This window comes from Prunus persica, chromosome G7 (assembly GCF_000346465.2).
Source record: "Prunus persica cultivar Lovell chromosome G7, Prunus_persica_NCBIv2, whole genome shotgun sequence".
NCBI lineage: Eukaryota > Viridiplantae > Streptophyta > Magnoliopsida > Rosales > Rosaceae > Prunus > Prunus persica.
This window is the reverse complement of record NC_034015.1, coordinates 15,825,657-15,852,827: the sequence shown is the minus strand read 5'-3', so window position 1 is coordinate 15,852,827 and position 27,171 is coordinate 15,825,657. Positions and strand designations below refer to the sequence as shown.

At 36.0% G+C, this 27,171-nt stretch overlaps 1 protein-coding gene across 2 annotated transcripts; it reads right to left on the bottom strand.

The window, feature by feature from the left end:
* LOC18770940 lies at positions 1,381–23,573 on the bottom strand. 2 transcript variants are annotated; one of them, XM_020568439.1, is made up of 37 exons: positions 22,826–23,573; positions 22,620–22,716; positions 21,066–22,482; positions 20,252–20,783; positions 19,528–19,642; positions 18,172–19,029; positions 17,699–17,984; positions 17,145–17,617; positions 16,847–16,973; positions 16,640–16,764; positions 15,154–15,818; positions 14,922–15,039; positions 14,668–14,784; positions 13,661–13,755; positions 11,837–11,988; positions 10,825–10,880; positions 10,507–10,720; positions 9,342–9,761; positions 8,983–9,260; positions 8,704–8,789; positions 8,543–8,629; positions 8,178–8,439; positions 7,610–8,020; positions 7,411–7,507; positions 6,679–6,998; positions 5,880–5,996; positions 5,571–5,738; positions 5,241–5,363; positions 5,036–5,125; positions 4,801–4,907; positions 4,573–4,721; positions 3,700–3,782; positions 3,521–3,616; positions 3,303–3,425; positions 2,557–2,640; positions 2,097–2,240; positions 1,381–1,899 (listed from the first exon to the last, which is right to left on the bottom strand). In XM_020568439.1, the coding sequence occupies exons 1-37, from the start codon at positions 23,104–23,106 to the stop codon at positions 1,567–1,569; spliced, it is 9,306 nt and encodes a 3,101-aa protein (XP_020424028.1). In that variant the 5' UTR covers positions 23,107–23,573; the 3' UTR covers positions 1,381–1,566. The 2 variants fall into 2 exon arrangements, with proteins under 2 accessions (XP_020424028.1, XP_020424027.1); XM_020568438.1 differs by having other exon boundaries at positions 20,252–22,482.

Genomic DNA, 27,171 nt, shown 5'->3' with positions numbered 1-27,171 from the left:
GTGGTGACGAATGCGTCGAAGAACAACATCTCTGTCCATGGCAGCAGCAGCAGATGATTTCAAGTAGACATGCCTGGTGATGGAAGAACTCTGTGCTTCTGAGAGTTCTTCATGCCCATCTTTCTTCTCAGCTTCTGAGAAAGATGGTTGCTTTTGTTGTGGTGGAGCTTTAGAAATGATGAAAGCCATTTTTCTTTTTCTGGGGAGGAAATAATAGCAAGTTTGTGAAAGATGTAGTGTCGGGATAATATAATATAGGAGGGTGAGGCAATGTGAGTGCCTTATGGCGTATGGGGCTTGATTTTATAGGAGATTGGTATCGGTGGTTTGTTGGTTTTATTTATTTCATTTTTGTGTTGGTCCTCACAGCTTGTAAGTGGTTTGTTGGGTTTCAAGGTTCTCCGTGGCCTGTAGTTTTTCTGATCCAATGCAAACCATGGACAATTGTGATTAGCCGACTCAACGGTGAAATTTCATTGCTTTAATGTTTTTTTTTTCAAGAGGTAACGTAGGGTACAATAGTTGATCTTCTGCTCCCAATAGCCAGAGAGAGGTATAGGTGGAAATTTATTTTTGGGTCAGAAGATGATTTTTGTTTATTTTCTGTTTTATTTTTTGTTGTCTCTTATTGTAAAATTAAATCAGAGAGTTATTTGTCGAAATGGAGCCCAATGCAATAGCGGTTGATTTTGTCAGCCACCTGAGGTGTGACGACTGACATGAACACGGAATCTACCAACCTTTGATGTCACTGGGTTGGCCCCCACAGCCTTATCCTTATTCTTTGTAAATTTGTTTTTTAGCAACAAAAGTTGTGATCGAAAAAATAAAAATTATGTATTGAAAGCTCCAAAACCAACAATGTCGGTGAAACGATTTCGTATTTGATTCAACAACAATGTAATAGATCAAATCTTGTAAAAAGTCGTGCCAAATAAATCAAATTAAATTGCTAAAAAAATGGTTGTGGATTCTTTTGCAAATTTAGGATACAATTATTTTGTATCTGGTTTTTTTAAATTTTTAATTAAGATATATTATTATGATGTTCCAAATAGTGGAATTCTCAAAATTTCATAAATAAACAAAAAAAACTATTTGAGCTTCGCTGAAGCTGTGAATTTAGGATACAATTATTAGTTAAATATTGAATGAGCGCCAAAATTTACTTGTGAAGATAGGCCCTTCAAGTCAACTGCTGGAGTATCTTTTTCATTTCATGTTTCATCCAAATCCACAACAAATATTTGCAAGTTGATAAGCATCCAAGTTAGGAAACAATGGGCAACTTCAGTTGGTTTGGTTATAAACTGGGGGCGTCTCTTGTGCATTTACGAGGGTAACTTCAGATATGAACTTCCATTTGACTGAAACGGAAACTGCTAAAATAGTAAAATATTACTGTACCAATTAGCTATTCGTCTAGTGACATTTCTCTTAAGTTTGAATCGCCCCTTCCCAAAAGATTAAAAAAAAAAAAAAAAAACTATAATGTACTGCTAAAATTACAACATATAGACAATTTATAAGGAGGAAGAAATAAAAAATGCAAACGGAAAAGGAGTTTCATTCGTTGTTCTTGTTATCGAGGAAAGTCAACAAAAAGCCACTGACAATGCGACGGGCCACTGGATTAGGAATACAACGACATAACCTACCATCTATATATGCTACAATGCCTGATAAAACAAACTTCCCAATGCCCCATTTCCAAGTGAACTTAACCCTGGGTGCTACCTCAGCAGGGTTTGCAGGCACAACTGCCTTTGCATTGTCACCCTCCGAATTACATTTGATGCCGGCAATGAACTTATTCGCTTGCTTCCTCAGCAATCGAATGGTGAAGCTCACGAACAGGTGCTCACATAATGTCAGCACAGTCGGTCCGAGTCTCCACTCCTGTTGTAAAAAGTTTCTTAGTTACTTATAATGGTTGATGGGGTGAACTCATGTAATGTAAGTGGTGAAATGCAGTAGGTAAAGTGAATTTTTCATGATAATAATCACAATAGTACATATCTATTCGCAGCTAAGGAAAAAATCACGCAGAACAGAAATGAGCAACAAAGGTTGAGGGGGAAAGGGGGGACACTTACACTTTCACCTCGAAGATGACTCAAGGGGCGAGATGTAATTGAAGGATCTCCTTTTAGCAATGCCTTGCTCACAAGAAACCCCTTCACACGATCCATAATCTCTTCTATAAGAGAACTGTTCGGGGGTAGGTTTTTGAGGTAAACCTAAGCATACACACACATACATTAGAATCTCAAGTAGAATACTTTCTGGCAATGAAACAAAATTCAACTAAAAGATTTGCAAGTAGAAATGTTTTCTGTTGCTAGAATTCAAATAAACTTCACTGCACACGGACTCACCCATCATTACCAAACAAAGATTTCACGTGACACTAACATAAAATGTGTGCCAAACTTCAACACTCTAGCCACTAGACAGAGTGATAAGTCCTAATACCAAGATAAAAACATGCATGAATGGAGTTTAAATTCATATCCATGTATGCCTGAAAAACTTTCTGATTTATTTTAAGATTACCTGATTGTCGATGACCCTGACTCTCAAATATTCTTGTCTAAACACTGTGTCCAACATGGCTTGCAGGTAACCTTCAATATATAACTGCAGTAGTCCAAAAAAACCGATTGGTGATTAATCTTCAAAGGACAGCATTTCATTCTAAAAAGAGTTGCTCTTTATTGGTTTTTGGTATTTCTTGTAATAATCTTTATGGTATTTACCTAGCTATATTCACAAGCTACACCAGAATGCAATTTCAGTAAGTTACTAGGTTCAGAACTACACTGTTAAGAGGAAGAAAGAAGGCAAGGGAAGGAATATGGCAAGGTTGTAATTTTATTACAATTTACAATCAGGCATAGCTATCATTACCATTACCATTAGAATTTAGTACTCACTGCTTCACCAAATTGAGTCTGATCAAACTTGAGATTCAATATAAACTTTTCATAGAAAGTAATTCTATAACTCGTAATCAACTGAACTTGTTCTACTCATCTCCATTTGAATTTCAACTCGTGTCTTAACCTCATTTTCATATTAGTTCTCACTGGCGGATTCGTGTACGGGTTCAAAATGTTGGCACAATTATCAAAACCAGGTATTTAAGCCTGCTGGCATTGCCATTCTGGTATCAACTAGTAAGCTTACATCATAACAGCTGTGCCCTAAAACATAGAAATTCACAGCCTGAAAGCTTCCCATGTAAATGCCCCCAATATAATGTTAGAACTCTTACCAGAGGAATTTGAAAAAGGTATTACCTCATCAGCCGCAGGACTCCGGTCAAGCTTAATCTTTCTATCTGGGCCACCTTCCATCAAAGCGGTCCCCAGTAATGATGGCTCCATAGCCAATTTCAAAATTCCTTGGTGAAATCCAGTCACCTTGAAAAAAATACCATTACAGCCAAAATGTGTCATTTCTTATTCAGATGTAACCAAACTAAGTGTGCAGCTGGTAATGTTAAGATTAATCCTACCACTCCGTTAAAACCACTTGCTTCTGCACCCTTCAAAACAGAGTCTGATATTTCAGTGACCGCAGCAAAGAGTACATTTGACCCCGCTGTTCTCAACTGTAAAGCCACCATAAAATTGATAGTTGGGTACGTCCAGGAGTTTGCAAACGTATCGGTAACTGAAAGAATATAAAACTTACAGATTTTCCTAGATCACCAAAATAGCGTTTTGTCCCTGAGAACCCGTTACCATCAATACATTTACTGATTAATTTGAAGGTACCTGATCCATAATGCCAAAGCAGAAAAAAAAAAAAAAAAAAAATTTTCAAGTCAGATATAAAACAGAGGGGACAAATGACACTGCAGAGTCGGGACTGGACATAGTTATTCGAAAGACCTAAGTGCTTATATGGATGTGGAATTACAAGTTCACTCAGACAGGAAAAGACAGGCAAAAGCAATCAACTTGATACATCTACCAGACCTGCAAATGCAACAATAGCCAACATGCATTTTATGCAAATAACAATCCACAAAATGCAAAAATACATAGCTGGACGGTGGTACTAAAATCTTTAATATGTTAGGCTTAATTCTGATTCTCATGTTGTCAATCGCCTGTTAAGGTGAACTCTCTGACCTGTATCTTTGGCATACATTTCTACTCAATTCAAAGGATTTGGCAAATTCCGTTACAGCTCAAGAAATCCAGAATATTATATGAATGAAATTTGGATGCACGTCTTAATTCCTCATGACATGTCAAAGGCATTTTGATCTTTGATCCTCACTTTCAAACAAATCCCTGAAAAGAAACTTCAACAAATTTGTCTTTCCATGCACTCATCTGTTAGACCCCAATCCCAGAAATGAAATCAAAATAAAAAAATAAAAAAATAAAACAGAATTTATATTTTTTAAATGTCAAAGAAATATCACAACCAACCAACAAAAACCCAATCACTGGGCAACTAAAGTAAGAAACAAACAGGAGCCACAGGGGAGAATAGAAGGAAAAGAGGAACAACAGAAAAAGAATAATCAAAGAACTAAAAGTGTGAAAGGCATACCTAAAGTCAAACCTGGAAGATTTTTTAACCCACGGGAAGGATCAAAGAAGACATCAAGAGAGGATGAAGCCAAGTCATCAAAGATTGACACAAAATCTGGTGGAAGCAATGGACTTCCTTTTGCAATATAAATAGCCCTCATGGCATACCTAATAATCAATTTAGTGCTCAGAAATGAACAAGCATACTACATAAATCACAAAACAAGACTGAATATGACAGGTTTACCATGAATAATGTTGTGCACATTTGATAAGTAATTCACGCATTGTTATCAGAGCATGAGTGACCATAACGCCGTTGAGCTCTACAACCTTATTTTTAATCGCAGGGACCTAAAGAAATACAAGAATAGGGGAAATAAATAGATGGAGAAACACTCTCGTGAAATCCAAGAAAAGACAAAGTGATTTAAACATTTTAAGTGTAAGAAAAGAAAAGTTCCATAAGTATCTTGTGACACCTTTACTACACTGTGCAGTAAGGACCTTAGAGTCTCCTCAGCTGAACTGTAACTTGAATACGAGTCCCCAGGAAGAAAGTTTGCAAAAATCTACACAGGACAAACAAACACAGGTCAGTTGCCATGGTATACTATAAATAAGGATGACCTTTTTATAAGCATAATTAAGACAATCTATAAAGGAATAAAATGAAAAGCATCTAACCTTTATCGGGTGAATCTCAAAATGATCAAAATAGTATTGCTGACTCTTGGAGTTACTAAGAGATGTTCTCCAAAATGGGACGATTTTCATTAATGTCTCCTCATCAAGATTTAAATCCATTGGCTGTGGAATACAAGACCAAGTCACAAATTCAGAGCTGCTACAGCCAAAGCAGTAGTGGACATACTACTATCAAATCTAAAGGACACCAGCTGACATCTATAGAAGCAAACGGAACGAAAGGCAAGGAAAAAAAAAACACATATACAAAGGCTTAAGAAAAAAGAAGAGTTTAACATAAACGATTAGGTGTAAGGTGACTGATTTTACCTGCAGAGCAATAGATGAGAATTTAACTTGTACGACATTAGAGCTGGTTGAAAGGAAGACAACAACAATTTTGAGTACACAGTCATTTGAGTCATTGTAGTCGGATTCATGTCTACGAAGCATTGCTGCAAAAGGAGCCCCCACCCACTTGTGCTCCAAATTCACTGACTGCATTGATTTCAAGAAGGCACCACAGCAAGCTTATTTAAAAAAAATGTCTAAACAAGCGTTGTATTAAAGCCCTTGAAAACAAGAAAAGAAAAGAAGATGACAGACCCTCAGTAAGTCAACAAGCATATAGAATAATACCTGTACACAGATCTGGCTAAATTTTTGCTCATGAGTAAAGAGAGAATCAAAGTTAATATTCCCAATTCTAGCAGCTAAGATTGGTGTGTAAGCTGATGGCTCCATATCATCTCCATCCTTCAGAATCAAATCGTCAGATATGTCACTCAGTTGAACAACATGGTTAAGAAAGATGACACTGACACTATAAATAGATATGGTCTCCATGTAAAACTCAAAAGGCAAGACCCTCGTTACAATTGCTGGAAACAGATATGCTTAAGAATAATAAAGTGAAACCTGAATAGTGTCTAGTAAAATGGAGATAATATTTTCATATTGTCATTCATACTAAAAGCTCGCGATTGAAGTATTTTCTAAGACACTGCACCCTAGCCTCCACACATGCACGTAGAAAAACTCAATATGAAGCCATTCCTTTATTTTTTCCTCCATGTGTATGTGAAGTTCAAAAATTTCAATCAGTACTGGGTACAAGAACCATGAACTGAAGGAAATTCAGCAATAAAAGTCAGCAATAAAAGTCTAAGTTCCAACTAAAAATATAAATATTAAAATTCACTGGTTGACTGGATCAAGAACAACCACCAGGAACTGAGCAACAAGTCACCAAGAGAGGTTTAATTATTATTATTTCTTTAACTTATCCTTTGACAAAGAAAACTGCAAACTTAATACAAATGTGATTAAAATAAAAGGATCCAGGCAGGAGGTTGCATAATATCAATAAAAGGAAGTAGGATAGCAGGATAGTAGGTAATACGGTGACCTAAGCGTTCAATATGACTCTTTTACTTGCCTTCTTTTCATGTTCAAGTAAGTGGATTGTGAATTGTGGAACTCTTAGTTGAATCTTCTCACATGAATGAAACATTTTATCTCCCTTGTGGCTCCTGGAAATCTCACAAAATCTCAAAACCCGGGTTGGACCGTCTGCATATACTTCGTACCCCACCTTCACCATCTCCATGGCATTTAACTCACCAAAATCAATCCTCTGGTCTACTGATCTTTTTCCCAATGGTAAATGAGATGCCAACCCACTCTGTTGCCGTAGTTTGTAGAAAGGCTTCCATGCCCGCACCTTATCCAAGTTAATTTCACGTAGTAGAAGACTATCTACAAGAAAAATTAAGTAGTTCACTAAGCTACACATTCAATATCGATAACGTTGAAAGTAATGAACTAATGTGATTCATAAATTATGGGTATCCATGCTACAGGGATCCTTTAAACATTTTGTCCTCATTGCACGTTGGTATGGAAATATTAAAAAAGCTCACTTCTGTCCCATAATTCAGCACAAAATGCACAAGGAAGCTTTTCTTTTCTAGAAAGAAAAAAAAACACGCGAGATCTTGAAATGAATGAGAACACAAGTTTTTAATAGAATTAAGAAGTGTTAATAAGTCATTTGCAAGCTTCATCTCTATGTTGATTATGACATGAAGTATGAAACAAAAATTATCATTTGCAATCTAATGAATTACTTCAAATTACTTATACAACACAAAAAGAGATTAACGGCTACCATTGATTCTGACAACCAACTTATGCGGAAGAGTCAAATCATCCCAAACATAATCAGTACCACTTTCAGATCCAAGAATCTCTGGCTCCAATGAATCCTGGAAAATTCAAGTAAATAATGAAAAGGAAAATTAACACACACGTAATGGTTACAACCTGTATCTAATAAATTAGTAGTTGAGAAAATGTAACAGAACAACCTTCTGGTAGTAAGTTATAGATACATCATGCAAGCAATTCTCAATCCGATATGGTAGACTGACATTTGGAGGTTTATGGAAGCGTAAAACAAGAGTAGAACCTTCTTCCACAACATGAACAGCAGCGAATTCTGTTACACTGCTTTCTAGTGCTGTCACTTGGTCCATATGAGGCTTTTTGAATTTGAGGAAAAATCTTCCTAGTGATGCAATGCATACGGGCCCTGACCAACCTAATTTAGACTCATTCAATCGAAACTGAAGATATATTAGTGAATCATCATTAACTTTTCTGTGCTTTTTCATAATGTGCTCAAATAAACTGAAATCTCTCTTCTTGTTCATGCCATCCTGCAGCTGTAGAGTTGCCCTCTGCTTACTGTTTATGGGGATCATGCCTACTGAGTCATCCTTTCACAATTAAAAACGAGACAATAAAGTCAGAATACAATGCCAAAATAACATAAAAAGCATTAAATAAACAAACAAACAAATAAAAAGGACATGTGTTAAGAGAAAAGAAAAGAAAAGAAAAGGACCCCCCCAAGAAATAACATTGAGAGCAAACCTGTAAATAACATTGACGAACTATGATACGTTGTTCTGACTCATTAACTACAACATGTCTTGGGACCATAGTTACTACTTGTGATGGTATAACCACTCTACTCAAAGGTGGTCCTGTGGAAACCCCAAGCTTTGTAATATATTTGACTCCAGATCCATCCTCGACTTCCAAGCTTATCTCCGCAAGGCCTGATAAAGCATCCAAGTCGATCAGCGTCTCAGATGCATTATCTTCCAGCAATTTGAGACACATTTTGTTGGGTCTGAAAACAGAGGGCACATAAGATGTCCATAAGGCAATGATATAAAGGGATACCTGTAAAAATCATGCAATTAAAAAAATACGTTAACAATTATTTATCTTACTTCAAGAACCATGATCTGGTTGTCTTTGGAGGCAAATATGATCCAAACTCTGGAGGAATGCCCGAACCATAGTTCTCTGCTTCATCCCTGCACATAATTTATGGCTATCAAGTAGGCAAGATAGAGAAGTGATCATCAATATAGAGGGACGGAGGGACTACCTAGAAAGAGGCCTCTTATTAGGCACATAGAAATAAAGGGTAAACTCTGTGTCATTTCTCAGGGAATATGATGTAAAGATAGCAGCCTGCAAATGGGATATAGAGATTAAATCCAACAAGATATGAACCAAACAAATTAGCCATATGATTAGCATACGTGTGCAGAACTCATACAGCATGCAGAACTTTAAATGAAAAAATCCAAAATGTGTGTAATGCCTCTGTTTACTAGATATACATCACGAATATAGTAGAAACTGACAGCCATTGCATAACAACCTCTAATGTTCCCCTGTTCCCTCGAGACAATCTTAAGGAAGCAAAATACTTTCCCCCACCAAAATCCAGATCAATGTCCAAACAAGGGACATCACTTTTCTGCTTCTGTAACTTTTTGACCCAGTCACTGCTGTTCACTGGTCTGCAGCTTGAATTATAAGCAGTCAAAGTAACAGTAAAGTAAATTATGGAAGGATTGGCATAAAATTCGACCATCGAACCACATGATATGGTTGATTGATTCCTATCGTTGTCAGACCCAACAGTGTAACATCGATCTGCACTGGGCCAAATAATGTAACTCAGAAGCTGTAAAGTAAAATAACTAATGATAATCCCAGAAGACTCCCTTTGCTTACCTGATTCACTTAAAAATACATGTACCTCCGTGTGCAACAAATTGGATACGCGTACTGTAGGAAGAAGATAAATATCCTTTTGCTCTTGAAATGCAACTGGTGATTTGTTATTTTCGAGGACATCTGTAGACTGATTAGGTTGTACAACAGGAACATTTCTCCCGATACTTTGAACCAGAAAATGCATGTCAGAGATACTGGCCCCTTCAGATTTAAGGGTACACTGTGCAGTGCTGAAGGAACATTTCACCGACTCTGTAAACAAAGCATTCCGCACTCTGTAGCTTAATCTATCAAAAATTCCAGAGAGACGAACTGCCTTTCCACCTTTAAGATCATCTGACCATTCCACTGAAAGTGAATTCTTGGAAGTCATGAAGCCATCTGGAATTTCAGGTCTAAAAGACAACAAGAAGTTACCTGCATATCAGTCACCATGAAGTTTTCAGGGCAATAGTAAGCATCAAACAAGATAATGAAAAAAAGAATGTGGAGGAAACATTGCATGTCCTAACTATCGGACTATAGATCAGAGGAAAAGAGCAATGGCAACAAAATATATTATGCCCTTAGTAGGTTAACATGTCTATATATACTTTTAATAGCTAGAAAAAATCTATTGGCTTCAAGCTTAAGGCTTGAAAAGAACCAGTTAAATCAGACCAGATACCATGTTTCTATTCTGACCAAAAAAAAAAAAAAAGAGTCCGCATTTCTGCAGCTAGAGCTGAAATAACAGAATAACATTGTGATTGGCCTCACAGGAGCCTAACTTTCCAGGTAAGGTTGCAGTCTGATTATGAGGGCTGTCACTTTATTCTTCACTTGAATTCAGCGAGAGGTGTTAAAGGATATATGCAGCATAATATTCGTAGAAAGCATTGTACTACTGCCCATAGATGAGAGGAAAACCAACACAGACAGAGTCAAAAAGTTTGCCTCCATTAACTAATTATTTATGATTCAAAAGTGATGTAAGACAAAAGAGTTATACAGTTAAGACTAACTGATTGACATTATGCATTTAATACCAAACTTTCGAAGATGCTTATGATAATGATGATTGTGGAGGCATGCTAGCTAAGAAATATATAACACATGGACTAAAGTAGAAAGAAAATGAGATTCTGATTTAATTAAAATAACTGACATTGAGAACACATACCAAGACCTAAAGACATCAGTGCCTTCTTTCTTCCACCAGAAAGACTTAGAGCATCAAACATGGCCATGGAGTCATCAATTGCATCACCTGCATTTAGCATCACTGAAGCAAACTCATCTTCCTTCTGCTGAGCTCGTCGAAATCGTAGCTCCATAGGGAATCCAGTTTCATTATGTATTCTTATCAGAGGAGAAATAACAATCGACAAACCATCCTACAAACAAACAGAAACTAATAAGCAAAAAAGAAAATATAATCAAAATAGTGTGAGCATCTCTATTATGAACTCAAGGAAAAGCAGAACAATTGATGAAATACCTCAGATTTTCTTGAAACATCAACAACAACAAATGGGCCAGGGAAAGTTTTTGAATCTGTTCAAGAAGGAAAAGAAGAAGAAAAAACAAGGAAAATGTAAATCCAAAGACAAGAAACTTAAAATGGAATTCTGAAATTATCACCAACTAGGAAACTCATTTGTTATTCAGTTCAAAGTTGAACTGTTTCTCATTTCTTTTAATAAAATTTGAATTTCCAAAAAGAAAAAAAAACCTAGAAAACTAACATTAAAAAATTAGTAGTTGGTGCAAATTTTGAAACTAAGCCAATTGGATTAAGAATGCAAGTAAGTTCATCATAATCACGTAAAGCTAATGCCTTCAACCAATCTTAGCCTAACTCTGTCCAGTAAGTTTGATATTAGAGTACTTCTTTCATGAATTGGCTTTATCTATAAAAACTTCTGTATCTGGTAAAATTAATGCATACAAACGCACTTGTACGTAAGTATGACCAACCCATTCATATTTTCTACATTTCAGAAAACTTTAGAAGCGTATTTCATTTCACCAAAAACCTTGTAGAATTTCCGTCCACTATGTCCATCAAGTTTAAGAATTTATTCTCCACCTTTAGAATTTATTTGACTTCAAGAACCAACTTTATAACCAACTTGGACAAATGAAAGGAGAAAGAGAATTAAATTCCATTTTACTAAATAAAAGTTCAGGCCGTATCCATATGCTCGTAATAATAATCAAAGCTACTTTATTTCAATTAATGTATGACGGTCATTCATATAGTTTGTTTTAAAATTCATAAATTATACATTTCCAAATACTCTAGAAGCATATTTCACTTCACCAACAACCTTGCGAATTTCCATCCACCATGTCCATTAAGTTCAAGAGTTTATTCTCCATCTTCACAATTTATTTGACTTAAAGATCGAACTTTATAACCATTTGCACAAAAAAAAAATAATTTGATTCCCTTTACTAAGACAACATAAAAATTTCAGGCTGTATCCATAAGAGAGAATAGAGCATACCTTGAAGTGACGTTATTTGCGTTTTCCAAGCAAGTACTTGAGTTTCTATGAGAGAGACATCAATTGATTTAGTCACAAAAGATCTAGGAACTGCAAGTTGGATTGAAACAACTGAAGCAATCTCTGGAGGTTGATTTGCCAAATCCGAGCACCTTACAGTTAAGTAATAAATAAGATCAATCATTTTCTTTTTTGATACAATCCCAACTTGATTAATAAAATAGAAGAAAATCCAAGTAAGATGGATGGACGAGAAGTCCATCAAATCTAGTTCAACAAAGTCAACCAATAACACATAATAGCACCCCAGAAGAATTAGACTAAAAGGAATGTCTTTAAAATGCTTTGACAAATAAGCACAAGGGAGAATTAGACTATCTCAAAAAAATAATTAGGATCACTCAATTTATCACATATATTCAGACCAAAGTTTGCGTAAAAAGACCCTATAAGCTAAATTTAAGACTTTCCAACAATTAATAAACTTTTTGATTAATTGACTTAACTATGTGTTCCTAACGTCTTATTTCGTGGTGCAAGATATCAAGAAAATTAGAAGCGATAACATATGTCAGCCTGTGTCCTGAGCAATCCCATTATTTCACCATTGAAGTCACAAGCAATTCCGAAAATAAGCACACAAAACAGTTCAAAATTTCTTTATCCATAAAACATCCCAAATCAAATCAATTCCCAATCAGGGTTTCTTGATATTAATTAAAACGTAATCAACTTCATACAATAACCTAATCAGTGTTCTAAAACATGAAAGCATAGAGCAAGGCGTTGTATGTCCAACAAGGCGAGGCGTAAGCCTCAAAGCATTGAGGTAGAAGCTTTTTGAGACTCGAAATTTGTATAAGAAAAAAATACATAGAAAAACCAATTGAAAGACAATCTCTCCTGCTTGTCATCCAGCCCTTCTTCTTTTCTTTCAAAAATACATATCAAACATTTTAGAAATTGCCATCTTCAAGCCTCACACCAGAGCTAGTCGCTCTGCTATCATTCGTGCAGGTATGGTTCTCTCTCTGCCTCTCTCTCTCTCTCTCTCTCTCACACACACACGGGGTCTGAGAATAGTATACTCATTCTCTCTTAATAGTCTATTCATTGTCAACCAGTGATTCTGACTGATCTCACCAGATCTCCCTCAAGATTTCGCCACTAACTGATGGGTTCTTTAGATTTGGGAAACTTGGGTTTTATGGTTTTCTCGGTTCGAAAGAGAGCTGTTGCAGTGATGCATTGGGTGGGTTAGGGAAAAATCTGCTTAGCCCACATAGCGTAAGCATCATGGAAAAAGTGTAAGATATGTAGCAACGCGTATGCTACATTGAAAAGCATACACTATTCGGGAAAAAGTGAAACTGAAGGCGCTACGTCAAAAGCATCCACCACCACGTTCTAAGGTGCACCGGACCCACAATTTTTTAAAATATGGAACCTAATTACTTGACTTTGCCTCCATTCAAGACTTCAATGATAAGGCAAAATTTACATTGTCTAGCATACCAAAAGCCAAACTTTACCCATGCAAAAGGATTCACATGACCAGTGTCGCATGCCTTAAGAATGCTAAAGCAATATTAAATTTACAACATAAGTGCCACACCCCATGTAAACTCATCATAACAACTTTCGAAATGAGAAATGTTTGATACATTCTGCATCTAGTTTACTGGAGATTCAGAACTTTCTCATTAATACAGAGCTCAAAACATGGTACACTATCATTAGAAAAATGGAAAATTTTGTTATGATATGTCATCTGATGCTGCCTTGAAAATGCGGATTAGTATAATTCATATTACGATGAGCTACCTTAAAATAACGGATGCAGACTGCATTCTAGAAACTGTTACACTTTGCTTGTCAAAGAAGTGACAGAGAAGGTCTGATCCGGAATGGTTCACCACCTGCCAGTGTAGAAAATTTGTAATAAAAGCCACAATCAGGATCAGATTTATTGCAAGAAACTACAACAACAACAAAAAACTATAGAGGGAGGGGAGCAAAGTAAAGAGAGGGAGGGCAGCAAAGCAGAGAAATGACGAAAAGAAAACTCCACTTCCATGACAAGATATTGTTTGTGAAGTCAACAATAATTTATAAATAAGAGCTACTTACAAAAGACCCAATAAAAGTTCAAACCAAAGCCACCACAAACGAAGGACCAGTTATATGTGGCACCAATAGCAACACCTATTCCATTAATAATGTTCTAAAGGTATCCCCTAATGGTAACATGAACTTATGGAGTCTGTGATTCAGGAAATTAAATGTAAATGCTAAGCTCTCATACATATTTGATCAGACATCTTAAATTCTCTACATGCAGTAGGACAAATTCCATATCAATATCCAAATTCCTGACCCACACTACTGCCTGTCACTAGTAATCCAAATGGAATTTGTATATAAATTCATGAACAATGAGGTTGGTGGATTATCCACCAAAGCATCTCGCTACTAGCAATTCATCAGAAGATTTATCAATTGGACTCCATTGGGACTCATGGGCTGCTAACCATAACAATAAGTTACCCAATAATTCACAGCCTCCCATAATTTTTTTACACTCACTTAGTACGACCATATGTGAGCAGATGTCAGTTCATGAAATTTAGGCAAAAGATTAGACAACACAAACATATTGTCAACTGTAACATGTTGATAAACTAGGATCTCGCTCTCATAAGGCAGGTGATTGGCATAGAAACTAAAACTATTCTCCACAAGATACATGCAGGCCGGAACATGGATGCATATGAAATTCATAGTTATTACATATTGACATATAAGCAATAGTTACAAGCACAGTGGCAAACCTTGCAGCAATTGGCCCAAATCTTATTGCTTCTCACTGAATAAGGACCGGCTAAGTTCAACTTCCCAATCACAAAGAGAAGTATGTCCAGTGAAAGCTCGGAAAGGGATATATTCAACTGCAAATATTCCATATGAACACTTGGTTAAAATCTGGATATACGTAGGCAAAAGGGTGCTTACTTCGCCTCTGTTTTCTTTGTTTCATTGTATGGATCCTTAATGACAAAATCATTCAAGAAACCAGAATCTTAACCTCTTTAGTTCTGCAGTGGATATGAACAGGTACTCCAGGCGAAACAGCTTGTGATCCCTGAAGTTGGAAGCTAGAACGATAGAAAAGGCATACTTCAACTGGGTGGAGAAGTTCTCTCCTACATTTCAAAAACAATAGAGGACATGTACTGTAAGCTTACCAAATACAGAGTAAAAGCAACCCATTACAAAATAATAGAATCTGTACAACTTTATTCAGCATAAATACTCACCATAAGTTTTTTTGTGCATCAAAGTAATGTAGCACTGCAGTTGACATGCTTATAACCCTGGTTTTAGAAGGGAGAATTTGGACAGTAAGTTTGGTTTGGTCAATACAACCACAAAGGAGAGGAAACATGTCTTCTGTATCTACAAGTTCATGGAAAATGGTCAAAGAAATTTTGTCAAAAGTAACATCAATGCAAGGGAGTTTTCCACTTCTCACAGAAGTGTTCCCGTCATCTCTGAGTGCATCATGTTGCAGACTAGTTCCAGATGCCTCCCCAGGGTAACTATCCATCTTTATGTCACGAGCTACAGAAGCATTATGGAACACTTTCAACTTGAATGGATTTCCAGGCTTCCTAACAAACTCTGGAATTCCATCTACAAAAGCAACAGCAGAGTCACTCTTCTTATTCAAAAGATAAAAGGTCCTTTGAACCAATTGAATGTTGGGCTCCCAGTCAATGTCACCCTCAGAATTCTCAGGCTCACAAGAAATTGCTTTCCAAAGTGCCCACCCATTATCATTAGCGCTAGATAAGTCAACAAAACCAGATCCTGGACGGTAGTTCAAGCGCAATGGCTCTCCTAAATCATTCTTAGCATACAATGATATCAAGGAGAACCACGAAACTGATGACTTCCATCTCCCTTGGTTGTGATACTTGACCTACACATGAATTTCAGTAGAGATGGCACATATCATGGAGCAAAACCATAAAGATAAAGAAGAGAAATCAATAAATAGAACCAAAGAGTTGTATCAAAGCTGAGTAGTCAATTGCATAATGTCATAATTGTTTAGTTAAAATCTTCATTTGTAATAACTCTTTTTCAGTTTTTTTCTTTTTTTGGGTAAGGCTTCATTGATTACTTGATGTCATGCTACTTAATCTATCACCTCTTGTTTCTATGCTGCATTTGTCAGTCATTCAACCTTACAAATTGTATCTATCTTCCCACCTTCCGCCCCTAATTTTCTTCTTCATTTATATCCTTACCATTCACCAGCTTTATCAGTGCTTATATATTTCCTATAATTCACATTCATATGACTTGTTTGTTCCGGCCTAGCACAATGGCTACCTTGACCTCTATAAGGATACATTACAGTATCCTTGATAAAATAACTCAAACTTAGGACCTATATTTACAGAAAAACAAAAACAAAAAAAGACCCAAAAAATAGGGCAAAAGCCACATAGCCGAGCATCCCGTCCAGATAGTGAATGCACATAAATTATCAGGTTTCCCTCTCAAAATACAAAACTAAGAGAACGACCAGAAATTTGTGATTTTGGTATCAGTATTTTGAACAACATGCTTGGAATATAATATTTTAGTAACAAACTAGCTGCAAACTCATATCATTATGCAGAGAGCTACTTAGAAGTACATATTTAAGTACACTTTCTTTCTTTTTTACTTTTTTGAAAATTAGTATTCATCGTGATCTAGCCAAAGAAATGTGAAGTGTCAAAAATACCATACCCTGAAAAGAGCCCTTTCTCCAACAAGAGAATAATGAACTACACCCACTAAATTGAACTTATTCTCCTCGCCCTCAACGGTGAAGTACATGTGTTGATGGACATCCTGAATTGCAACTATTGCACCTATACAGAGTAAAATATCTGTTAATCAAGTCCTCTCAGATCTGCAAGCAAGAGATGCTTTGCATCTTGGAAAGCTGTATACCGTTAGGAATCATTGTCTCCGAACTGTTTTTAAATTCCTCATTACTTGACTGGTGCCTTCTATCCGGTTCACTGATCATCTCCTCTTTGAATACCCCAGAGAAAGATGAAATCATAGACAAGAGCATCTGATGTAAAAAAAAGCAGAATAGACCGAGTGACACATGACTTAGCAATTGTACGACACAAACAAGGTAATCACATGTTTTAATACTAGACAAAGCAATAGCAGGATGAACCCATTTTCTAAAATAATATATCAAATTTAGAAAGAACCAGAGAAATATAGACTTGCTCACCTGTATTTCAGACAGAGATATTGTAATATCAAAACATGATATAGATCCACTTCCAACCCAAACCTCGTTTAAGCACAAAGAATCATTTAAAGGCTTCTCAACTGATATGACGGCACCTGCTTGCTTCAGGATATAATTCTGATGAATTGGACGGAAGGCCTCAGGCAGAGAATTATGTACAGAAAACTCTTCCTGTGGTCCAGGATCTCTTGAACAGCTTGCATCATTAACAGGATGAATCCTATCCCCATGATGAGAAAATTCAGCAGAACCTCCAGATACAACATCAGACGGAAAAACATTTGATGTGACAGAAGAAAAATGAGGAATTTGGATTTCATTTTCCACAATTTCTTGAAAGGCCTGAGAAAGGATTGACATGCGAGAAAGATCAAATACGAGTTTTCTTCTCATGTTTGTCACTTGAAAGTTCAAATGGACATCAACCTCAAGCACAAGTTCCTGCATACCACCTGCAAACATAAACTAACTGTTTACATACATATATAGTAACTCAGCATCTGTAACATACAGTGGAGAACAGATGCATATACCATGTTCGTCTTCAATCACAAGAACACAAGAAAAATGAGAAATATTTAAGATGAAAGCTTCCATCTGTGTGATTTGGGCCTGTTGAGATGTACAGTGAGTCTCTTGCATATACTCCTGAACAGAATGATCATTTGGCCTGGTTGTATCCACAGATATTTCAGCTTCTTCGATGTGTTCATCAGATGATTGTAAACCAGATAAAAGATTTGCGAAACAATGAAGATACGAAGCAAAACAGTTGACGAAGGTAGCCAAAGCTGTTATTTCAAGGAAAAGAAAACCACCCTGGAAAAATTACCAGATTTACATTACTGGAAAAATTAGAAGAATTGATTGCTTAAATTAGAAATACAAGGACTCAACTGAAACTTAATCCAAAGTTAAACGAGTAAAATGTATTTAAACCCAAGAAGTATAAAGAAGACCATTGATCCCTCTCTAATTCACACAAAAACAAAAAACAAAATATCACCTGAATTCCACAACAGATTGTTTGAAATTCACCACCAACAGAAAGTGATGACAAAAACTTATTTAGCTGATGTGCCCCATTCATAACATTCTTTGCTGAGTACCTTCCCATATAAATAGTACCCAACACAACATTTATCAGTAACCAATGATCTGAGCCCGGTGGTGGTACATTTGAAGCAAATTCTATATCCTGAAGAAATCTACAGTCCTGACCATTTGAACTTTCAGAATTAGTGGTGAAGGGAAGATTTTCCACGTGCACTGTTTTATCAACAGAAGTAGAGGTACCAGGTGCATTGCTAACATTATCTGAAGATAGGTAATTCTGAGAGAGGGACAGTGAAAAATTGAATACAGAACTAGAAAGCGATAGTTCATATAAGCAATCAAAAGATTGCAATAGCAGATCACAATGATCAGTACTTTTTCCCTTCTGATTCTTATATCTAAAAATTACAGACTGGATTTCTGATAAATTAGAAAGAACTTTCACTTTTCCTTCCTTCCAAGATAAATCAGCAGTTGTTTGGTGAATTGAAATTGAAATTCCACAGTCAGGCAAGTCATGCTCAGCTAACTTTTTGCTACTTGAAACATCAGAGTTTCCTACAGAACTGTCCACACTACCACTGATCCTGGACTTGTGAAGAATTATAGCCACTGACTTGATTTTGAAGGTCCCATTAATTGAAAATAGGGAATTGCTATAATTCAAGGGGGCTCCATGTGCAGTTGTCTCCGCATTCTCAGGTTCAGAAATTGCAAATTCTTGCTTTGCAAACTTAAAAGGCAAGTAACTAATAGACCCAAAACTGCTAAATGAATATGATATCGCAGAAGATAAATTTTCAAGCACCTGTCAGAAAGAAAAATGGTATGAATGAAATCAACATATATCACAGACAAGTGTTGACCAAATAATTCAAAAACTCATCCAGCTCCCAAATTATGGGTCCTTTCGGAATAACAGTAATCATCATCACAAGTACAAACAACAGCAAGAAGGCAGCAGTTGACGAGGTGCAACGAAACAACAGTGACAACAAGAATACTACTTTAACAGGACTAAGGTACGAAAGGAACCTGAAAGCAACAAAAATAATGTTACTATCGAAATCGAACTTGAACACAAGAAAGATACCTCAACATAACCAAATAGTCTCCTAATTAAGTAAAGGTGACCCGTCTATAATTTTATTTTACTTTTAAAGACAAACAAAGTCTAAAATGGGTACATTCAGTAAAAAAAACTAGGAAAACTGTATAATAATCAGCTCTAAACAAATATTCACAAACATTAATATCAAGACTAAAAACACAAATTTATTAGTAAGCAGCAAACAAGCACAATCACCTGAAAGAAAACATAAAACTCATCTGCATATGATAAAATAGTGAATCCTTCAGCTGTCCCACACAAAGCTGCTGAGAAAGCAATAACACTTGTGCTAAATGAATGAACATACTCCCTGCACAACAAAATAATTCACTATCATGACAAGACAGATAATTTAGTCAGCAGGCTATGCAATTGTATTCTCTTCTGGATGTGATGGGTGGGGGAAATAAAGGAAGAAGGTTCTCTGTTTCACCACATTTCTTATGATCTTCAAAAGTCTCACATACAAGGAAAGGAAAGTAAAGAAAAAGAGTAAAAAGCATTTTCACCTTTAGAAGAATTCGAAACATTAAGAAAATATTAAAAGAGGAAGAAGAAAAAACAAGACAACGTTCGTATAAATAAAGAATTTACTCCTATGTCAATAAAATCCTCAATGCACTTCAGAATTTAATGAAATTGATATACTAATAAAGAATGTGAAAACCTTAGATTAACACTGGTGAGCAAAAGATTTAGCCTAAAGGAAATTCACAAATAAATAAAAACCATAGGAATTCACCTTCTCTGTGTGAAGGATTTAGAGAATATAAAATATTAATGGAAAATATGCTGTAAAGTTCAATAGAGCAACCATCAAAAAACTCTCTGAAAAAATTGGATAAAAGAGTGTGTGAGATAAAGCTATCAAAGCTCCAGGAGAACAAATATAACAAGAAACAAAGCAATAAAATCCTACCTGAAGGATAACAAACGCACAGTCATTGGCTTCAAACCTAAAATTTGGCTTTGTCTTTTTCCTGCTGAGTCGACCAGGTAAGCCTCTAAACCACCAACTCGTAAGTAAGAACCAAGAGAAATCCACTCCTGACATTGATACTTCCCACTATCTGATTTAAACATATCGACTATTAGAGGCTGCTCCAACCTGAGGCACTCTGGTTCTATATCATCAGGTCCTGAGGGCGCCACAAATGATTCCATATCAAATTGGGAAGTTGGCCAAACTGCAGCTTCAATGTTGCGAAAATCAAATGCAAGGTGAAATTCCTCCTGACCAACTTCATGGTTTATGTCTTTGTTTCCAGCATCAAAATTCTTTCCCAATGAAATATGAATGTGAGGACCAGCTGCAAATATCCCTAGTTGAATATGTTTCTCTGGAAGTATCTTAAGCAATGTCATTTCTAATTTACTCGCATAGCACCTGTATTTGTTGTCCTCACTAGCTCTTGGAGAATGTGACAGAACTCCTGATTGACCATTGTCCTCTGTCCAGAATAGAGCATGTTGTATTTGCTTAAAGAGAAGAGATATTGATAGTATTGACGAACATCCCAAAACTATGTTCAACTTTCCTAGAGTCAAAAAGAATTTCAAAAACCCAGAATCTGAATTTTTGAGGTCTGGATATGTCAAGAAGTTTTTAATTTCACACAGAAGGAATGGATTTTCAAAGTACTGGATCTCACTTTTTTCAAATTCCTTGCAAGCTGTGTTCCAGTTCAACCACATGTCTCCAAGAAAATTTTTCAGAAGTGAGAGACAAGCACCTTCCACATGATCGGCATAACCAGGTTTGTAAGTTTCTGAAAGAGGAAAATTTTGTGCTGGCTCAGCCCACAAAATATTCTTCAAATCATCATTACTCTCCTTCCAATGTGCTTCCATAGAACTAAAATATGATTTTGAGCTGCTTTCCTTAACAGTAGCTTCCAAAAGAGATGAGGATCTAACCTTTAACTGCCCACAGGATATAAGTACAGACTGTTCACACGTGTTTTCTACATATTTTAACAACAGTGAATCAACTGAAAGACGAAATGAAAGGAAATCCGAGCAAGAGGTCCCAATATGGGATTCTAATTTCTCATTTACTGCAAGTTGAATTTCATTTATATGAGAAATAGTGATTAGAACATTTCCAAGGATCAAAATGAAGCAAAACTCTGTACATGGACCTCCAGAAACAATCTTCAAATTCGCTTTTTTTGGCTCTTTGGCCAATACTTTCCTAAAAGTTAACAAGCGTATGATAAAGTGGATTATCTTGCACAAAACTCTCCAGATACAGGCTAGTATGAAAAGGATCTTGAGAAGGAAGTTGAAGTGAATTGTCGCAAATGATTTTCTTAAACCATCTTTGGCACATTGAACATTTGATGCTGCTCTATGACGTGCTATTCTCCACGCCTGTGCAATAGCTTCAGCCGGCAACTCTTTCTCAATATCAGAAATCACCTTCATTTGGTTTTTAACAGAACTGAAAAACATCTTGTCCTGTGAAATTCTAGTAGCTGATCTCTTCAATGAGTGGTCATCAGAATATCCAATTAGTAACAGTAAATGCTCATAAGCATTAACATAACGTAGCCATAAACAAACAACAACAACTAATTTTTGCAACGACCGTCTAGGGCCTGAAATCACATTGTCAATTCTGCTTGCAGCTAGTTTCCATAGTTGCACAGCATTTCTTGAACAATGAGATTCTTGTGATGATGCTTTACCAAATGCTGAATAGAAGAAAATATCATCCGGAGAAAATGAAAAACGTAATTCTGGAATTCCAAGACTTATGTCCACAAGCTGAAGGTCATTCAATTTAATGCAAGTGCACAAATCAGACAATAACAAGACGTGTTTGAGCTGATCTGCCCTCTTAAACCCAACCTCAAAACCACTGCCTACTAGAGTAAAAGAGATCTCTTTCAAAGGTAGAAAGAGTGCACCAAATAGGCCTCGAAGAAGACACCCATGATCAAGATACTGAGGATCTGCATTAATATCTTTTAAATTCAACAAACAAACAAGTGAATCATTTAAGATGGGAACCTGCATTTGCACATTGATGTCATGCATTCGAAGCTGGCAGTGTTTAAGTATCAGATTGCAAAGGGTTGTCCTAAAGTTATTTGTTGAAGGAGAAGTGGCCAAGAGCTTTTCGAGAACACCACGCAAAGCACTACCCTGAATTCCAGTGAAAAGCCTCAGGGATTGTATTGGAGATTAACGGTTCATCAGTCAAGTAAGCAAACAAGTTTTCACCTATCTACATGTGATAAGAGCGAAATTTGAGATTAAACACTAACAACAACAATGCCTACCTCAGGATCAATCTCAGAAAGCTTCTTCTTCATATCTTCTGCAAATTTATCCCTCGGTTTCGGCCTAAGTTCTACATTTCTCTCTTCCATCAATTCCCTTTCAATATTAAAAAAAAAAGGAAAAATCAAGCTCGCAAAAACCAAACAATGCAAAGAAGAAAAAAGAAAAATTGAACACAGGCGGGCAAGCAGGAGCAGTGACTTACCCAGGTGATAGTGTCACAGTGACGCCTTGAAATTCGATTGAAAAGGCAGGGACGAACCAGTTCGAGAACCGAACGGTCAAGTGTTCGACAGTGATCTCTTTGAAGGAAAACTGGGACGATTCGTCGAAGAGCTGGTTGAGAACCGAAGTATCGAAGCGGAGGTTCTTGGCGACCGCATGGGAATTGAGAAGCCCTAATTTGAGTTCGAGGTCGGGCTCTTCTCGAAGCCATGGCCGTAGCAGAGAGGCTAGCTTCCGTCGGGTTACGTTGTTCAGGAACATCTGTGATTAGGTTGTTATCTGACGCTAGGAGATGAGTGCTTTAGGGTAATCGTAGTTTCGCCATTAGAGAATTCGGAATTTTCTCGAGAAACACACGGAAAATATTTGGCCTGACAAGGTGAAGTGAAGATTGTCGATGAGAAGTGCGAGTGTATCGGCGGGAAATTAAACTGAATCGGACAGCTTCTTCTTTATAGTCGGTTGGGCTTGGGCTTACTCGGAACCGGCTAGTAAATCAGACTTGCCTTGATAAAAAAGAAAATTTATTATAATTAAGAAAAAAAATACTATTTTGTCCATTGTGATAAAATCTTGTTATTCTTTTATTTTTTATATTATAATTACTTTGAATACTCATCTAAGTATATAGAAAGGGAGCTGATTTCCCCACTCCCTTTTTCTCCACTTACACTCCCTTTTGCTTTTTAATGATTTTTAATCAATTTTTTTTCTTTTTTGTTCTTTCTCTTTCCTATTCTACCCTTAGCCTATCTTATTTCTTTTTTACTTCACTTTTATATTATTTCTTTTTCTTTACACTTAATTTTCCAACTTGCTTTTTTTTTTCCTTTCATCAAGTAAGAAATAATTAACACTGTATATTTGTCTAGGCAAAATTATGTGTTCAACTTGCTACAAAAACACATGCCCACGGATAAACCTTGCAACCATAGGGATTTTTATTATTTTATTATTTTTATTTTTTGTGAATAGGCAAAATATTTCTTTAGTGATTCATTTGCATCTGGCATCTCCCATTCTCAAACTAGAAAATAGTGATCCATTCGAGAACAAAATATAAATATTTACTTAGATGCTTCATTGGACTGTTCAGATAACATGGGAAATAAAAGAAAGCAAAAAACTTAGCTCCATTGGCATGTTCTTTTTTTGGTCAATAGCTGAAACTTCATTGAAAACCAAAAAATATGGCTAAACAGAGATAGCAACAAGAGTAACAACCAAAAAGTACAGACAAAACCATCATGGTTGCCAAAAAATTTAGCTCCATTAACCAAACTGTATCATTCCATACAACACTTCTTCCTTGTGTTAAAAAAAAGACATGTGAAATAAGGATGAATCCATCCAACCACTTCAAAATACCTACAAGAAAGAAGACTAATTAATTAACAAACTAATTGATCTCTCATAATACTATTTAGTACTATAAAATTTGATGAGATACAATTCCCTTTAATAAGATGACATGTACAATTACTTTGAAAATTATGAAAGAATAAAAATATGAGACTATTATGCATAAGAAGTACCTTGCTCTCTGCATATCTAAGCTCCTAATGACAGTTTGGTTAGTAATATTCTTTGGTTCTTCTACCTGTAAACATGTTAGTCGAAAAAATTTATTATCTATTAACTATAACAAAGAAAAATAGTACTCACATACTTGGTTAAAAAAAATTAAATAATTTGGCATACAAATACTTACATTTCTATCCATTTCCAAAAGGTAGAATTAAGAGGCAACTTGAAATGGACAAGTACTTTTATTGTGGCCAACACCTTTGCAAACACTACATTTACGAGACTTTTCAACTATCTCAAATTTTGATGGTTCACGCCTTGTAGAGCTAGATTCATTTCTCTTCTTTGACCCTAGTGGCCGTCCTTTATGAGGTTGAATCTTAGGCTCCAGAATTAAGGGAAAAGAAGTACCAACAAATTGAGATAGTTGTCTCTTTGTATCATCTTTTTGAAGAATGGGCAGTTTTTCATACTTTTCTTTGAAGTCCAATAGAAGACTATTTATTTGATCATTTTCATCATCCAAACTTGCATGTTGATCATTGTTAAACAATCGTGCATCGATCCTCCACTGATTATGTATGGCATTTAAAGGCAATACTTGAATTTTCATATCCTTAATCATGTGTCCACAAGGAATGCCCATCGTTTTGAAAAAATGGCATGTGCATTGAGATGAAAGATTACCATATTTTGCAGCTTCATGTTGCTTGTATAACTCATCTAAAGCAAACATAGATACATGAGTAACAACTTCTTTAAAGAATGGAATCCGAAGTCTATGTGGAACACGAACCTTTTCACTTGAGAGTTGAGTTTTGATTTCTTGAAATTGATGTTCAATAGCAAGACATATTTTTTCTTTTACCTCACGAAGACCTCCGGTTGAAACTTGAAGATACTTCTTTAGTGTTGCATGTGCACCTTCAGCTCTTGAAATAGCCCGATTACCTAAGTGTGCAACCTCATCTGTCCATGCACTTACAAATTTTTCTTTCAATGGCAGCCAAGTACCTTTAATATAGTTCAAAACAGCTGCATTCTCCTTGTACTCATTTTCAAAACAATCCCAAGCTTTATCGAATGATGATTCATTTGGAGATTTGATTAAATCAGCCCAAGTAGATAGGAAAGCAACCCAATCAACTTCTTCTCTAAAATGAGGTTTACAATTTGCAAGAATGTTTTTCTCAATATGCCACATGCATAACAAATTACAAGCACTTGGGAATACAATGCGTATAGCATTCATTAAGGCCAATTCTCTATCTGATATGATCACCAATGGCTGATTATGAACTCCCAAAATTTTATTGAACATTTCTAGAGCCCACACATAATCCTTCTCTTCTTCTTTTTGCATGAAGACAAAACAAGAGTAGAATGAAGTGTTGAAACTTGAAACTCCTATTATATCCAATAATGGCATCTTATACTTATTAGTTTTATAAGTGCAATCCATCAGAAAGACATGTGGGTAACTCTTACTCAATTCAATTGATATAGGATGAGCAAAAAACAAATGAGTCAAATACCCTTCTTGGTCATACTCAATGTTATAAGAGAAACCACCTTCACCAAGTTCATCCACTAATGCTTGAATAACCGTACGTCCTGCTAGGCTCTCTTCCAAAATTTTAGCCTTCTTATTGTAAATGTTTCGGGAAATTGCTCGAAGATGAGGATTGCTCTGTCGAAGTGAAGAGAGAATTTGGCGCGGTGGTATACCAGCCATACACATTTCTTTAATCCGCATAATTTCCTCATTTGAAAATCGACGACAATAAGGATGTCCAGACATGTCCGTTGAAGGTTCATGATTATGCAACAAACTTTTAATCTCCAACTTCCAAAATCCTTGAAGTTTCCTTTTCTTTTTGCCCCAAATTTCAAATGGACAGTTTATGAGGCGAGATGCTGATTTCTTTTTTCTTTCCTCTAGTGGAACTTTTCTGCTTTTATAATTACCACCTCTATCACAACCAAGGACAACATATATCTCGGATTTAGATCTTCTAATAACAGTGCATACCCTTGCGCAAAGGCAATCTTACGAGCAGCTTCAATGAGGTCTTCCCGATTTTGAAAATTTTTGTTTGTCAAAGAGAGCATTTTGTCACTTTTATCAATCGATGCTTCACTGCCTATATCACAAACCATCCAATTTATATGAAATATAAACTACACATTGGCTACAACTATGAAGAATGTTTATGCTTCACTGCCTATCACATATTAGTTAAGAATGAATATATATAACAGAATAGGTACTGCTATGAAACATTTCATCGAGCAGTTGGTTGGCGCCTCCAATGGGTTGCACCAGCAGGTCACCACGACCTTTGCCCAAGGGCAAAAATAAAGAGATAGCAGTGGCACTAATTTAAACTTGTCTTTGTGTGCACATGAGAAGATAAGAGGGCAAAAGAAAGACAGAGCATACAAAAAACAAACTCAAAATTGAATTGCAATTCATCAGAGCACCAAGTATTTTGTAAAATTGAACCTATGAATAAGATAATAGGTAATGCTTAGCCAAGTGAATTTCTTTTTAATACAGAAAGATCTTCTATAGTTCAAAAAGCTTCCTTTTGGACACAGAGATGTAAACCATCAATGCCATCTCCCCACAAGGTTAACAAATCCCTTATGAAAAGGTTAAATGTAAAGATACACACACATACATAAAACCAATATGCTAATTCATTGCTAATAATCGATAAAGTTAGATTAAGTAAGAAATAAAACGTACCATGCATAATATCTTGAGAATTTGAAGGATTACTAAATTCTGTCATT